This window comes from Syngnathus acus, chromosome 16 (genome assembly GCF_901709675.1).
Source record: "Syngnathus acus chromosome 16, fSynAcu1.2, whole genome shotgun sequence".
Taxonomy (NCBI): domain Eukaryota; kingdom Metazoa; phylum Chordata; class Actinopteri; order Syngnathiformes; family Syngnathidae; genus Syngnathus; species Syngnathus acus.
In genome coordinates this window covers 3,169,275-3,185,557 of record NC_051101.1, presented here as the reverse complement: position 1 = coordinate 3,185,557, position 16,283 = coordinate 3,169,275, and the positions used below count along the sequence as shown (strand labels likewise).

At 43.2% G+C, this 16,283-nt stretch overlaps 3 protein-coding genes across 3 annotated transcripts; 2 read left to right on the top strand and 1 right to left on the bottom strand.

The window, feature by feature from the left end:
* The first annotated feature begins 1,012 nt into the window (after positions 1-1,012).
* Positions 1,013-5,482, top strand: sbk3 (SH3 domain binding kinase family, member 3). The gene is made up of 4 exons (XM_037273364.1): positions 1,013-1,349; positions 2,976-3,126; positions 3,766-3,968; positions 4,411-5,482. Exons 1-4 carry the CDS (start codon positions 1,344-1,346, stop codon positions 5,167-5,169), a joined length of 1,119 nt encoding a protein of 372 aa, XP_037129259.1. The 5' UTR covers positions 1,013-1,343; the 3' UTR covers positions 5,170-5,482.
* A 3,464-nt stretch (positions 5,483-8,946) lies between these two features.
* On the top strand, positions 8,947-12,208 carry mfap5 (microfibril associated protein 5). Its single transcript, XM_037273454.1, has 7 exons — positions 8,947-9,070; positions 10,132-10,196; positions 10,329-10,361; positions 10,442-10,480; positions 11,295-11,382; positions 11,454-11,527; positions 11,600-12,208. Exons 2-7 carry the CDS (start codon positions 10,154-10,156, stop codon positions 11,710-11,712), a joined length of 390 nt encoding a protein of 129 aa, XP_037129349.1. The 5' UTR covers positions 8,947-9,070; positions 10,132-10,153; the 3' UTR covers positions 11,713-12,208.
* On the bottom strand, positions 12,207-16,212 carry necap1 (NECAP endocytosis associated 1). Its single transcript, XM_037273403.1, has 7 exons — positions 16,034-16,212; positions 15,235-15,335; positions 14,964-15,068; positions 14,664-14,745; positions 14,460-14,568; positions 14,199-14,346; positions 12,207-13,344 (listed from the first exon to the last, which is right to left on the bottom strand). The coding sequence occupies exons 1-7, from the start codon at positions 16,132-16,134 to the stop codon at positions 13,238-13,240; spliced, it is 753 nt and encodes a 250-aa protein (XP_037129298.1). The 5' UTR covers positions 16,135-16,212; the 3' UTR covers positions 12,207-13,237.
* Between the last annotated feature and the right edge of the window lie 71 nt (positions 16,213-16,283).

Sequence of the window (16,283 nt, the reverse complement as noted above, 5' to 3'; positions counted from 1 at the left end):
AACTTTCTTGTGCGCGGCATCCACCAGGGGCCCCAAACACAGCAGGGCTCGGGGGTCAGTAACCTGAGTACGGCTCAGCCGTTGTGATAGCAGCCCGTGTTTGTGTTATGTAACGCTGGCGGTAGCAATAATAGTCCATTAGTATTTACTACCAGGGGGAAATTTAAGGGCGTCGACAGAAAGAGGAGGAGGGTGTTGAGGCGAAGGGAGCCGGAGAAAAAGAGGCCTGACCTGCAGATGGTGCTAAGTGGGAAGAACAGCTGGCACCGAGATGCTAATACCGTTTGGGTTTTATTGTCGGGCCCCATTTCAACTCTTTGCTGACATCCCATAATATCTGATAGATATTCTAGTTAATATAGGAATGATTATTAATAATAATAATAATACATTTTATTTGTAATTATTGTAAACAATCATAATGATTGTCTGGAATTGATTCTCTTGCAGACGTTGATTCAAAACGATATCATGGCGGGCCATTCAAAAACTAGTTCCATGTCCAGTGTTTATTTTATTGCTATTTCCTTCATTAAAAACAAGTCATATAGTCAGTCCATGCATATTATCGCATCATACGATGACTCCCCATTATGAAGAAATGTTGTTTACGACAACGGAGCATAGGAGGAAAGCTGAGCTGAGCATCATGCACACGATTGAAGCCGTTTTTGGAAGTCTTCAAACAGCCGAACGCAGGGGCGGGCCTGACATATTTCGTGCACTTCTATTTCTTTATTAGTGCCCATGCATTGAAAGACATGGAATGAAGAGTAAGCGATCTCGGACAATAAATCCGGCAGAGGCTCGCTTAACTGTACCCTGTAATCCCGCTGAGAGTCCTGGGATCAAGGCTACAGCTTGTTGGCCTATTGCAATCATTCCAGCATAGCTCTTGATTAAATCAGGAATCCGACACGACGGAGAGAAGTCACCTTCTCGGATGGTAAGCGAGGGGGCGAGACATGGAAAGAGTCGGACGAAGGGAGGGCAAAGGTGAATGACAGATTGGAAACAGGGCGACATCAATTGTGGAAGACAGGAGGGAGTGAGGAGGCAGGAGTGGGTGAAAAAGAGGTTTGAAATACCTCGCCACCCGTTCGGGCCCACTTGCCAGCAAGCTGCAGACAGACTTGGCCACAGAGTAGGAAAAGGGAGGGAGTGTTTTTGTAAGTGCGTTCCCAGGGGAGAGGCGGTCATTGTCTACTTTGCCAGGACGCCGATCAGTTGCAGGTCCACTCGGGTTGAGCAAGCACAGTACAGCGTCGCACCTGCTGCATCCAAGCACGAGGAGCTGCAACGACAACAGAGTCAAGAGAAGAGAACGTCGCCATCGCACAAGCATGACAGTGAGTACTTGTCTTCAATTCAGCCACTTTAGTTTGGAGCCTACAAAGTTGTATGTGTTTTTGTGTCCATTTGTTTTACGCCTACTTTCAATTTGTCTTGAATATGAATGTGAAGATGATCTAAAAATATAAATGAAAAGAAATGCATGTTATGTTGCCAATCAACTGCTCAAAAGGAAATGACAAAAATTATGGGGAAATAATAAATATGCAGTATACTGTACAGATAGAAAATATGCAAAATAGAGCAGATGCATGACGTCCTACGCTTCAAAAGAAAATAATGGAAATTAGCATATCCAGAAAATATGTCAATGAAAGGAAACCAATCTTGTTATCATTCAAAATAATACAGTAAAAAAGTTACATGATCATTATTATTCTATATATTAAAGTTGTGCTGTTTTAAATAGATCACGATAAATGTATTTATTATAAAAAATATTTTCACAAAATACAATCTCAATCTTTACAAACTCATGATAAGTCATGATAAATGTATTTATTATATTAAATATTTTACAAAATCGTGATAGAGTCACGTTATGTTAAATATATTTTAGCAAAATAAAATTTTAATCTTTACAAAATAAGCACGTGACTATGCATACATTCTTTCACTGGAGGCTACATATAACATAATAATATTGAATATATGTTATGCGCAGCTTTTGACCTATATTAACATTAGTTTAAAAAAAGCTTTGAAAATGTGAAAATGGTCGGCCACTGCCAATAAAGCTACAAAATATTAGACGAGAAAACAAAAACATTTGATTCCTTTCATTCACAATCTTTTGAATTGCAACAATGCGAGATATTAAAATGAAATAAAATCAAATTAAATTAAAATGAAATAGAATGAAAGTTCCCAACATGAATAGAAAATGGAATCACAATTTCGCAATCACAGATCTGGATTTCTCCATTCAAAAAATGGTGGAAAACCAGCCTAGCAGCCATTTTCCATAGTGGGGTGAGCAAGTTGCGGAGTACACCCTGGCACGATTGCCAGCCTCCACTACATTGGAAAGCCATCCAAGAAGAGATTTCATTTCACGTCGCCTTTAATCAGCGTGCTTTGACATTGTCGGTAACGCAATATTACAAACTGCCGGGTCGTCCGTAGATACGTGACTGTCTTGAAATTTTTGGGGGACATTTGAATCCCTGATGCTTAATCCATGTGCTCAACATCAAGACATCGTCAAAGAGGTCAAATGCTCCATTTAAAATAGAGCCGTCTTCTTCATCTCCGTGCCAAGAGTCCCTCTCGCTGACATTTTCAAAGTCAAGACATGTTTTTGACTGCGGTGCGTCACTAATGTTCGCACCCCTCCCGAATTTACCGGGGTGGAAGTGATAAGGGACTTACTTCAAAGCGTATCATCCAAGCTGTGACTGGAGGAGACAAAGCGTTGAGCAATAAGAGCTGAGTGACAGCTCCAGATGCCGCCATTGTCCTGATAAGACATCTCGTTGATCCCACCCAAAGGACGTAGGAGAGAGAACAGGCGTCCTGACACTTTCTGTCGAAATGCAGGCTGGGCTCAAAGATAAAAAAAAAAGAAAATAGATTTGTACGACTTGCCCTCCTCTCATATTGATCACACGTTTTTTACGCAGGAGGCCGAAATCGCGAAGGAACTGGACGAGCGCTGCTTCCTGTCGGCGCAAGCTATCTCCAACCTCAAGGTGTCCGACCACTTCCAAGTGCTCAAGTTCCTCGGAGAAGGCTCCTACGGCAAGGTCATGCTGGCGGTACACAGGAAGAAAGGTCAGCGAGCCCGTTTGTGATGACAGTTTGAAAGCTCATTACGTCTCAATTGCCGTGGCGTGAAATTCCCCCCCTCCCTAACACAGATTAGTCCATGCAAAATAAAGTGCATCGCTAATGTAACCAATCCTGGCTCGGGTTTCACGCTTATGACGAAACGTCGTGTTGTGTTGGGCAACTGTCGCAGTAATGTGATGAAGGATGAGTCTTTGGATGGCGTCCATTTAGCCTTTTACGCAGCCGCTGCTTTAATCGAGAGCTATTCTTCAAGATTGGATTGCGGTAATATGTTTGTAACACAATCGCCCCCCAGAGGGAAAGTTAAATTTGTTCACGGGGTTACAGATGCGTAACACAGTAGAACGCTGTTTTAGTTTAGTTCAATAAAACTGCACAAAATCAAAGGCAGTTAACTAAATGACCGTCATCTGCATAAAAATGGAAACAGGCATTTGGACAGAGATTGTTGCTGTGGACCTAAAACAGATCCCTGAGGTACTCCTTTAGAAAATAGGCAGACAGTCCAGCAAAATGTACATGTTGCGTTCTCCTAAACAAGATCGACAGAGTAATTCGCCGCACGATTTTGTACAACAGATTTAGAAGCCATCGTATGTTTCACACTTTATTGATTTACAGGAACGCCGATGGCTCTGAAGTTCTTCCCTCGTCAGTCCACGAGTCTCGCGTCCTTCCTGAGAGAGTACAACTTGTCTCTTTCCTACTGCACGCACCCTTCGCTGACTCGGGCGCTGGGCATCTTTTTTTCAACGTCCTCACACTACGTCTTCGCCCAGCAGGCCGGCCTCTACGGGGACCTGTACAGCGTGATCGTGTCAGAGGTCAGTTGACGGATGCGTGATGTTTTGACTCAAATATAAGCACCCAGTGGACAAGATTAAAAACACTACAATTTGAATATTTTGTCCGTGTCAGCAAAAAAGAGATGTGGGTGATGGTTAGCAGGCATCTTATCACTGCCAGTAACAAGCAGAGCAAGCGATAAGAGCGAGAACACGCAGCTCTCACGGCCCAGCCGGCAGCAGGATAGCGTGCGAAGTGAGGCGGGAGGTTTCCATTAGCGTCACTGAGTGTGTACGTGTGTGTGCCTTGTTCGCCGCAATTGTGTTCACACTGAGTGACAAGTGATCACATCATTGTTGTGTGGGACCAAAACAAATTCTGACAGATGGCAGCACAATGGTCCCGGTGGGCTCGAATTTCTGCAAATCCGTGAGCATTTCCAATTCTCAATTCATGTTGGCTCTCTTGTGTGTGATCCAGGTCGGCCTGGATGAGGAGCGTGTCCAGAGGGTGATGGCCCAGCTGAGCGGCGCCGTGACCCACCTCCATTCCCTCGGTTTTGTCCACCGGGACATCAAGCCCGAGAACATCTTCCTGTGTGACAGTTCCTGCCGCTGGGTCAAACTGGGCGACTTCGGCCTGACCCGGGCCATCGGGTACTCCGTTGGGGCCGTCTGGTACCAGTCGCCCTTCTGCACCCCGGAGGTGGAGCCCGCCAAGGAGGCGGAGGAGGAGAAGGAGTGTGATGTCACAGAGAAGGAGGAGAAGGAGGCGCTTTGGATTATGGTGGAGCCGTGCATTGACAGCTGGGCCTTGGGGATCCTCACCTACTGCCTGCTGACCGGCTGCTTCCCCTGGGAGGAGAGCACCGGCGACGACCCGCGCTACACCAAATACAAAGCCTGGTTTGAGCGCGAGAGCGTGGGCGAGAGGGGCGAGGAGGAAGCCGACTGCTACGCCGTCATGAAGGAGAATCACAGCAATAACCCGCCTCCATCAGAGTTCCACGGCCTCAGCTCACTGGTCATGGCGCTTTTCCGACAATTGCTCCACCCAGACCCAGAACGGCGAGGGAACCCTGAGGAGATCCTGAGCTACCTGGGAGGACCCTGGCTCATGGAGACGGAGGAGGAGCAGAGGAGGAGGGCAGAGGAGGCCGAGAAGGAGGCCAGGAAAGTCAGGGAGGCTCGAGGAGGAGTGGAGGAGGAGATTGTCAGGGAAGGAAGAAAGGAGAGATGAGGGGACATAGGAGGGACTTTTCTTTCTATTTGTCACAAAAAGTTCAGCTTATTGGGCTTGGGGTGGAATTTCAGGGAGAACTCAGAATGCTCTAGAACAGGGGTGTCAAACTCATTTTTATCACGGGCCGCATCATAGTTTCCCTTGGAGGGCCATTATGACAGTTGTCGTCTATAGACATACTATAGTATAGGCTACACAACAAACTGATGAATAACTAGTTTTGAAATCAGAGACTAGTAAAAATCGTTCAAATATTTTAAAAAGACAAATGGTAATAAAAATTGTCTCTATTTTTTAAAATTGAGGACAATTTGTAATTTGAATAATGACAAAGTCGATGCAAATATTGTCTTCGCGGGCCACATAAAATGATGTAGAGGGCCAGGGCCGTAAGTGGCCCCCAGGCCTTGAGTTTGACACCTATGCTCTAGAACCATCACCGGAGTACTTAATGGTATGTCCAGTGACTGTATAAAAGTTATTGAATTGCAAATATTAGGTTCTGTATTTTCCATAGTTTTTTATTTTTTTATTTCTACACAGTTATAGAGTATATATGTAGATATCAACTGCTGTTGTATCGATTCCAGTGTATAAATATGTGTTTTATTAACAACAAAAATAATAAAGAGTATGATAAACATTCATGAAAAGGCCAGTAAAATTTGTATGGAGTCACATAAATGAAGATAAAATTACAATATTTTCTCATGTGCCTTTATGTCATTGATGAAAATGGAAAATAATTCAACAGCATATACAGAAAAAAAATAATACATACAAATATACAGAAGAAAAATAATACAGAAAAAAAAAATCTGTCTAGCCTATTTCAAATTTCCATTGTGCCATATTGGGATCTATATTTTATGCTTGTCCTACATCTGTCAAAGATGGATAATCACTTCATCCAAAAAAAAAAAAAATCACTCGCACTCCGGTAACAGTGCCCTCGAAAGAATGTTGGCCGATGTTTCATGGCCGTTCCGAACCCTGAATTACGCATTGATGATTTAGTGATCCCCTAGTCCGAGGAAATTGGAACAAACTTACACAGCATAATAATTTTAGCTGCTCTAATAAAAACAAGAAAAAAAGAGGATGTAACGTTTCCAAGTATTTCCATTGAGTGTTTGATTTTGTTGAGGTAGCTCTTGCAGTGCCTGCGCGAACCCCAGCTAAGGGGTTACTCAACACACTTTTATAAATAGACCCCCTCACTCGTCTATTTACACACTCTGCACATCATCACCTTGCCGCTACCATCTGCACAGAACAGGCCTGCTGATGCACAGTCAGCCCTGAACCGGCAGCATAAATTGCTTTTTTGGGGTTGCTTTGTTTTCAGCCAGGCGCTTTGAAACATAAAATGTATGCTTTCCTTTGACAATATGATGACAATAATACAGATAAATCACAAAAAAAGATTCCAATAGAGTGTTGTCATTAAAGCAGACATTTTGAAACATTTGACCAATAGTCTGAAGGAGAAACAGTCAGTTGTTTTTCTATCGGGTATGACAAAAATAGAAACTACGGTACATGCGTTGGCCGTCTTGCAAAAGCGTCTGCGGGAGGATTGAAGCCCACCAGACGGCTGTGTTTTTCTTTCCGATATCCGTTTTATATATAACACAGAGCTGTGATATAGTTGGAAAATTCCTCCAGCCATTTTCTTTGGCGATAGTCCTCTTGAGGGTACGAGCTGGAGCATGTCCCAGCTGATTTGGCCGACAGACAGGTGAGGCAGCGGGATAGCGGTCAAAGGTCAACAAACCATTTTTTGGGTTTGAGTTACAATTGCGTTTTTTCTTTGGGCTTCATTGGATGAGAAAAGCTGGTACCGTATACTTCTCTCAGTATAGACGTGAAATGATAGCCTGATTGACGGCTGTGGTAGGGAAGTAAATACAGAGTTGCAAATTGTTGAAAAGCAGCCATCACATATTCAAATTTCTCTCCACGATCCAACCTTTCGCAATCATTTGGCTTTGTTTACCTTCTAACGGCTTCCGTTACTCATTCCTTATTTGCACTGCAACTCAGGATTTTGGGTTCTCTCAGAGGGGAGCAATGGTGAAACATTTTCCCACAGGACTCATGGGAGACGTAGAATGGGAAGCATGTTCTGGGGGGGAAATGCAAGACGGGTTATGAACGCGTGCTGCAGCGCTGGCATGCGGCTACAAACCGTGTCTGAGTAATAAACGAGCCGACAGTTTATCATGTGTTTACGCTCCGGTATGTCTCATGCGTCACTTTAACAGAGGTAGTGGAATAACTCACGACGATGCTCCCTTTCTGTTTGCAAACACACCTCACACTGCATTTTCTCAATTGTTACTGCAATTAATTTATTAGTGAAAAAAGATGAGGGGCTTTGAGCTTGCAGCAGATTGCCAACAAAAGTGCTGTTTTTTTTCTTTATTCCAAGATGAATCAGTAAGCAAAATCAACCAATTGCTGCACCTGACCAACCCTCTTTTCACAACGGCCATCTTGTTTTTGTCTTGCACCGTTTTCCGGTTTGGTTTTCTGGCGTGTCGTCGGTTCGACACTGGAAAAGGACGGATCGTCCCAGTTGGATTTTGTCTTTTGCTTGCTCTGCTCCCCATCTGTCAAGCTGTCATCAGAGTCTCTCCGGCGACCTTGTTAGGCCCCTCAGACCGCCCCCCCCCCTCCAAGCAAGCATCCCACCCATCAGGCACGCTGTGTAACCCCGATGTGCCAGGGAAATGATGGATGTCCCGTTCTTGAAAGTCATCCGAGATGTTTGTTGTCTGCTGAATTGTGAGTGTGACTACGTGGTTGTGTCACCAACAGCTTCATACACCAGGCTGTTAGGATCCTGAACTCTCTCACCCCCCTCCACCCTCGGCTGCATAACGTCCTGGCCTTTTGGGCCACGATGGCTGCCTTGCACTACTCCACTTGCACTACTCCACTTGTGCTTTTGCGCTATTATACTGACTATCTGCTGTATGCACAATTGCACCGTCTCGACCAAGTTGCTCTTATTTATTCACTATATGTGCCTTCTTATTTTTACTTTTTGTATTGTTTACTTGAATGTTTTGTTTGTCTGTGGACCAATTGGGTGTAATATGTCTTGTCTCCACCGTGGGATAGTAGGAAACGCAATTTCGATCTCTTTGTATGTCTTCACGTGAAGAAATTGACAATAAAGCAGACTTTGACTTTGAGCTTGCTGACAAACTGGACAATGACAGGGTGCCCATTTTAGGTCAGTAGTAAACACAATTTAAGAGACTTGTTAGCCACTAAGCATGGGTACTTTTGCCAGTTCCAGCAGTGTGGGCATATTGAAGTCCAGTAATGCGGCAGCAAATAAAACTTTCAGTGCAGCTACCATTGATAATTTGGCGCCTCCTGCTGGTTGTGTCAAGAAGAGTCCCATATAGATGCCGTCTAAATAGATATTAAGTTAGACACTACAGCTTTATAGCACTCTCAGAAAACTTTATAGCAATATTTGCTTGAATCAATACAGTGTGAACGGTTGCTTGTCTTGAATTGAAAGCCGAATCTGCAAACTTTGTGACAGGTGTGCAAACCACTAGCTCACCGCTCTTACAAAATAAGAAATACTCACTGAAATTTGACTATTTTTGTATTTACGTGTGTTTTTAATGTTCCAATGATAAACTGAGCCCTCTTCTGAAATAAGAATTATTAAAATATTGCATTAATCAAATACAAAGGCAGTGTGTTATCAATTAGGCTTATTGGAATGGGGCAGGGAGAAATGGTGAAAACAATGAAGGGATGCGGGAGGAGGGAGAAGGCGAGGAGGAGTAAGAAGAAGAGAAGGAGGAGAAACCAACAAGAGGAAATAGAAGTCGTTAAACAAAAGCAAGTTCGGACAACAGCTAAAGTTGTGAGTATTGTCTTTTTTTTCAGTTTTGAGGGCACTAAATAGCAACTATATGTAGAAGATTGTTAAAGATTGTACATGTTTCAGACTGATTGTGATATCCATGCTTGCAATTAAATTATTATTATTAATTATCCTGAGAAAACAAGTCCAGATTGTGAAAGATACTAAATATACAGATTCAGTGACTTAAAAAAGTGCTAAACCTGCTAAGAGAATGTTTGTAAATTCAAAGCATAACACCAACATGCTCAACAAGCTGTGTCTAAAGTGATCTTCAGAAAGTGACTTGTAGAAAAGTGTTGATTTGTCCTATCAAGAAAAATCTATAAAAGAATGTGAGAGTGTAACAGAAGAAAGGGTGGAGGTGCTCATATTGGGCACCCGAAAAAAAAAAAAAAAAAAAAAAAACCAACACATTCCTTTGAGAGAACTCACAACTTGGACTAAGCTGCTCTGACACATTGCGAGAGGAATGAGATGCAGTTTGGTGAGCGACAGAAAACAACTCTGCAAAAATACATAAAACTATATTATAGTCATAATCCATCGGTTGATTAAATGTATTAACGTGCAGTTTGCCTCAAATATAGTTTACTAATCAAAATTGTAACAAACTTTGCTCAGACCAACCAATCAGAGGATGGCAAAAATGTTGTGTGTGGGTGGGGGGGGATTAAAAACAGTTTCAAAACTTTCAGGAAAAGAAAAAAAATGCCTGGAAAAGCCTAGCAAAACAGCTGAGCTTTATTTGGGGTTAACCAGAAGCACTTTAAATGGTGGCAGATGTGTCTTGACGCCTATTTAAATGTGACTAGTTCATTCTCAACCCAGCCACATCACCAGTTATAAAAGGGTGTGTACACTTATGCAACTACATTATGTCAGTTGATTATTTTGCCCTTCCCCTCTCTGAAAAATTCTTAAAATAATTAAATCGGTGAAAAAGTTCAGGCGTTATATTTTTTTTAGATACGGTTTCACAAAACTATGGCATTTAAACAGGGGTGTGTAGACTTTTTATATAATAGCACAAATATATTTAAATGTTTTTTCTTTCCTAGTTTATCAAACTCACCTCTTGCAATGGGCAACCTCTCAGTGGTCCTGCTCCTCTGCGGTCTCCATGGTAACGCTGCCAAACAGAACACACAAATCTGTTTTAATTATCCTCAGTCACCCTTGTGTTTGTTGCTTTAAAAAAAAAAAAAGAAAAAAAAGACTTCCCTCATGTTGTTTTTCCTTTCTGTGTGTTCCAAAGCACTCGCAGCTGTAGTCCAAGCCCAGAAGAGCGGTAATGTTCCTTTAAGAGTTTCCTTTTTATTTGATTTTTACAATGTGACTTGACTTTTTTTTTTTTTTTATTTACTCCAGAGACCACAGAGGCACCTGTCGGGACCCCCCTGCCAGCCAGTAAGTGGGCCAGACACATTATTTTATATCCAATGGTGGGAAGTGACAAAATACAAATACATTCAGAGTGTACTTACTGCAGAAGAGAAGAAAAAATGCCATCTGATTTTCAACACCCACATTCCTGCTGTTGTTGTTTTCGAATTGAGGCAAAGAGCACTTGAAATAACTCAACACACCTAGCAAAATAATATCACAATATCATTTTTCCCTCTGCAATTGAGAACTAATATTACTGCCGCACTGAGAAGCCAAGAGACGAGCGCTGACTCCAGTCCAGACTACAGTGATCCCTCGCTATTTCGCGTTTCGTTTATCGCGGCTTCACTACATCGCGGATCTTTTTTCCTAGTTAAAAAAACATTTAAAAGTCAAAATAAAACTTCTAAATTGAGGAAACGTGTCTAACCTGTAGGACAATGTAGTATTGCTCCAAATGTTCGTTTACATTCCTTTAGAAGTCCGTTTTCGCGTTTTAGCACGATCGCGAATTAGCATCTTTCCACTAACTCGCTAGCCTGCCCAATACTTCTTGTTGGTGACCGTACTTGGCGGATTTCACTTATCACTTTTTGGAACCAATTATCCGCGATAAACGAGGGATTACTGTATTTGAATGTCTGTTTTATACTGCCCCCTACTGGCCAAAGCGTGCACACTGGATTGAGCAGCACGTGCGCTCTAGCAGAATGTGTGACACAAACTATTTCATTATTTTTTTTCTTGACGTTTCTTTCTCATGACATCCTCGCTACTTTTTTTTTTTTTGTAAAGTCCTCTGCTTTCAACTCAAGTGTGACGTTTGCGTGTGCAGACTGCAGGGAGGAGATGTACCTATGCACCAGGATGTACTCGGTCCATCGGCCCCTCAAGAGATGCCTGGGTGGGCGTTGCATTTACAGGTGTGTACCCGTGGGCGAATTTACTGCAAAGATCAGTTCAGTGAATAATTTTTTTTCTGTTTGCGTCTCAGCGTCCCTCGCGTCTACGTGATCAACAATGAGATTTGCACGAGGACGGTGTGCAAAGATGAGGAGAATCTCAAAGGTGAGGCGGCTGCCGTTAACCAACTCTCTGTGCACTAACACGAGTCCGTCCGTCTGTGACTTTGTCCCACAGTCGAGCTGTGCAGAGAATTGTCCGGGTGGCCCAAGCGCATCACGAGGTCGTCGAATAGGAAACGCTGCCGCAATCGCCGTGGCAACCCCAAAACTTGGGCAAACAAGGCCTGACGGGGGTCTCGGATACGGCCGCCCGCCCGGGTGTCGTCGTCAGCAAAACAGCCCATAACACTATAAATCTCACGCTTGACACCTACGGGGTCTCCTCAGTGTGTGCTGAGTCATATCTTTGTTTATGTGTTTTAACTTTCAATTGCCCGTGAATACCGTACATTTCATGGATCATGTCTAGCAGGATTTACGACCCTTGAAAAAGATCTATGGAAAGCAGTTGGAGTATTTTTGCCATTTCCCGGATACCCAATGGAAGCTCCATGCACGAGGATGATCTTTTTCCTCACTAGCAAGACAAAAATACGACAAAGTGAAATATATCGAATAAATGCTTGAACAACTTTCCACAAGGTTTTATATCATCGCACAAGTCGTTTTGACACTGCAAGGTGCTAACCGATAATCCAGGATTTCTTACATGCAGTTGTAGTCCATTAATGGCTTTGTGTCCTCTCGCATTTCCTTTGTTCAAGAAATAAAAAGCACAAAAATTGCATTGTTTCTGTCTTATATTTACCTTTGCATATTCATTTCCATACATAACAAATCACAGACGGTAAAACGTTTTGTTAGGGTTGATGCCCGGCCAACATCCATCGCGACATCCACGAATCAACAAAATCGGTAAGATCACAATAACCAGAAACGCAGTTCACAAAAAAAGCGTGGTCCCGACAATGCATCAGTCCAAAATCAAACACTTGACATACATCAAAAAGTTCAAATGAGGTTGGTTGCACAACCTTTGGGGTTGTCGGATGACGACGACAAACCCCCCACTCTGAGAATGACAGGAGATGACATCACTAAGCAGGACAGAGGTCGTGAATAAGCTTAGCTGACATCCTCACAGTCACTAAATGACATCCAACTTGGCTGCCACCTTCATCCTCTCAACGTATTTACGTCGGCTGCTAGTTTTCACAAAGCAGCTGCTCTATGCTGTCTACACTGCAAGTATTGCTGTTGTGCCCTAAGAGTCCACTGCGGGGCGCCATAGAGCGGCACCGCTTGGGGAACCCACTGAATGTTTCTTTCAAGTACAAGATTATGGTGGTAAACTAGCAGAGTAATAGAACAATGTTGAATTAAGACATACTAACACACAAAGTGCATATTACTGATCCAAAAAAATAGGAAACAAAAAAAGAAGCTACAACATAATTGACTAACAAACTTATACGCATTGAAAATAAATAGTCTATGTACAGAAACTGCATTCATTGTTATATTTCCTTAATCACATTTCTATAGAATATTCACAGTTAAAAAGGAGGGGGCAAACAAATTGTTAGGTTTGAGACTAACAGCATTAGAACATAACTTGATTCTTTCGTACAGTACACAAGAGGTGGGTGGCGGGTGGATGGGGGGGGGCACGGTGAGGGTTTACCCTGCTCGGCAGGGAGAGCAGTAGGGACCCCCCTCAAAGGGGAAAGCAACGATGCCAAAAGTGCTGCATAATGTTACTGAGAGAGAGAAGAAGAGAGAAGAGGGAAGGAAGAGCCAAGCGGGACTCTGCTCACTTTGGGGAGTCAAAGTCTCCCCACAGGTCGGAGCCGGCCGTCACAGGCGGATTGGACGGTGCCACCAAATTGGAGTTGCTGGAGTCCAGATCCAGCAAGCAACCTGGCGGAGAAGAATATGGTAAGGCTAGCGGCCGCCGACATTTGAATTTTAAAGCCAAAAGCTGGGCAGCTGCCATCCGAGGAAAAAAAAAAAAGGATCTTTGACGTCTATAGCCGCCAATGGCAGTGAATGAGTTAACAGATGAGACAAAAAAAAGAAAATATAGATATTCTATTGTATCTCAACTATGTGTTTTTCTTTTTCCTTAACATTTCCGACAAAAACTCAGATTTCATTTTATATACGAAGCTGCTTCAAATCAATCTCCCCACGGAGGACCAATAAAGTTATTCCAATTTGAATTTAATTTGTTGAGACTGGCCGCTCTGTCAGGTCCCTTTAATGTAAAGGAACTGAATCAGCTCCTTCTGGAAACTCCCTTCAGGTCATCTTAGTTGTGATTTGGTTCTATAAAAATAAAAATGAAACCAGGTGGTGAGGTTTTGAATATCAGGTAGCAAAGCCAATTCATCACAAATTCCAGTGTGTTCAACCTTGCGGTGTGTTTGCCATCCTTTTGGGCACACACAGCCCCAAAAGTACGCTTGTAAAGCTTCCACTAGCAACAGCTTGACGCCGGTCCGCTGATGCCATTTCACGACTTCTTTCAATAAATAAATCCTTTTCCTCTGACCGTCTCCATGGACTCAGTTCACATGCGAGTCGGTGGCAATAAAAATTGCAAGTAAAAAGAAAAAAAAAAAAGGGACACGCTAACTAAAAAGCAAGACACCTGGTGACCTCAACGGTACACAAAATACTCCAGACATGAAAGAAAAACAAAAATACAAGAGACGGGCTAATTGGCCGTATGACCTCTACCAACGTTTCCACGGAAGCGTACAATTACCTACCTGTGTCATTTCCTCCCACAGATGGCTGCGTGTTATGATTATTAGATCGGGAGGACGGGGGCGGGGCTAGCCTGCCTCCAGGGGGAGGAGGAAGGAGACCAAGGCCGCCGGAACTCTGCGGGCGGGTCCTATCCTTTTTTTTGGATTGCTTAGATTGATTTGGATAGAGGTAAAACATTTGGGTTAGTACATGTCGGACTGCGCAGAATTCTGACTTACGAGTAGGGCCCAAATAAGCCCAATTTATCCAAATGAGGTTACCCCAATGTTGAGCGTGATGGTTTGTCCTTCTTTGAAGCCCAGGTCAAGTTTAGGGGTGGAGTCTGGAGCTTGTGCCTGTTTGCTGAACTCTTTTTCCTGTTTTACCCACCTTCAGAAATAAAAGGACAGAGATTGAAAATGGTTTCATATAACGGATTTTTGTTTTTATTAACTATGATGATTGAAATTTGAAAGGCCGCATACTTGAAGTGGTCCTGAAGTGCAACGTTGAAGTCAAAAGCATCCCCTCGGTCTCCAAACCCGATACCGATGAAGGCGCTGCGGCCTGTAACAAAAAAAGTGATATTCAACTCAACCGTATCTTATATAGGGTGACTGAAAAAGTACAAAGATTTTAAAAGGAAATATCTTTCGGTAGCGCTTTAAGTCAAGGTTGGTATCAAAAGTAATTTCCAAATGTAAATATTTAGGAAGTAAAATAATTAGTCGCTTGAAATGTACACGCAGAACAAACAGAAATTAAATAGGAATTTAATGACACACCGTTGTCATCCTGGATGCGGAGCACAAAGTAGCGGCTGGAATCGCTCACGGTTTCCACGGTGATGCCGGGGTACTCGTCCACGGGTGCCTGGGCAAAAAGCTCCCCTGCACATTGGACCAAAAAGAAAATCAATTTTTAGAACATGGCTGAAGCCACAATAAAAGATGGAGCCAGCTGGCGACGGGTCACCTTGGAGGAAGATAAAAAAAACAAGTTTGGGCTGCCATAGGACATCAGACAATACCCAAGTAACAGCTGCTTCTCACTCACCGGAAATTTTGTCCTCCAGTTTGACATAGGCGACTTTCCCCCGAGCCACCACTCGCATGCGTCCCGACCAGTCGGGAGCGTCCAGCTTCCAATCAGCCGCCCTGGGACGAAACAATTGCAAGTAACGTGTGGACAGCAATGGATGGACGCTTGCTGTGTTTTTGCTGTCTGGTGGAAATTACATCAGCCAGCACTACTGATTTTGAACCGCTGAGCATATTGGATTCACATTTGAAGACAAGAAGGCTCAAATCTGATTGGATAAAAAAAAAAAAAAAAGTACCGTCAAAGCAGCTCTAAAAAAAAGCTATGAAATGAAGAAAACTGACTAATTTAGGTTATAAATTGGTGGTCGTAATGTAATATAAAAAACGTGACTCACTACATCTAAAGCCGAATTACTACATCTGCCGGGTGCCTGCTAAGGTCACCCAATGGAGCGATTGGGAATTTCGTGGGACACCGTTTTGGTTCGCGTGATGGCCACTACGATAAAGCTTGAGAGAGTCAAAATGTATGAAAGAAGATTGTGTCACTCCTCAATGACAATATGTCCACTTGAGCATCAATCCCTTTCAAGTGTCCTTGAATCAAGACACAAATGTTGTCAGTGTATAAATAGACTCATCTCAAATATGATTGTGTATTTCTAACAAATCTGTAGAAACGGAGTATTCTAAAAAATAAATAAAATTAAGCAGAAGGCTAACCGGTAGCTTGACGCTACATTGAGTCGGCTAGCAGGTAACGAACGGCGCGTCCACTGACAGCTCGCTGGCACCGTGCAGTCAGGCCTCACCTGATGGCCCGGTTGGAAGCTCGCGGTGGGATTCGGTACACGTTGACTTCTGGTTTGACACAGAGGATAGACTCGTATTCGACCTGGCCCTCCGTCGCCATCTTGCCTTGTTATTCCGTCGGTGAGCGCCGTCGCCGGTGTCGGTGTTGTTGTGAGTCCGTGCGGTCAATGCGTGACCGTAATATATCGAGTAGAACGGCATTTTCTTTTTTTTTTTTATTCTGAGGTACTATTGTGTGATAATATGCGG

Bases quoted from the DNA above. Each gene is read 5' to 3' on its own strand.
- necap1 (XM_037273403.1), bottom strand. From the start codon at position 16,134: ATGGCGACGGAGGGCCAGGTCGAATACGAGTCTATCCTCTGTGTCAAA. The intron at 14,746-14,963 runs GTGTGTCATTAA...TTTTTGTTACAG, and splicing joins CCGCATCCAGGATGACAACG to GCCGCAGCGCCTTCATCGGT. The intron at 14,347-14,459 runs GTAACCTCATTT...AATCAATCTAAG, and splicing joins CCATCACGCTCAACATTGGG to CAATCCAAAAAAAAGGATAG.
- sbk3 (XM_037273364.1), top strand. The intron at 3,127-3,765 runs GTCAGCGAGCCC...ATTGATTTACAG, and splicing joins GGCGGTACACAGGAAGAAAG to GAACGCCGATGGCTCTGAAG. The intron at 3,969-4,410 runs GTCAGTTGACGG...TGTGTGATCCAG, and splicing joins ACAGCGTGATCGTGTCAGAG to GTCGGCCTGGATGAGGAGCG.
- mfap5 (XM_037273454.1), top strand. From the start codon at position 10,154: ATGGGCAACCTCTCAGTGGTCCTGCTCCTCTGCGGTCTCCATG. The intron at 10,362-10,441 runs GTAATGTTCCTT...TATTTACTCCAG, and splicing joins AGTCCAAGCCCAGAAGAGCG to AGACCACAGAGGCACCTGTC. The intron at 11,383-11,453 runs GTGTGTACCCGT...TTTGCGTCTCAG, and splicing joins GGTGGGCGTTGCATTTACAG to CGTCCCTCGCGTCTACGTGA.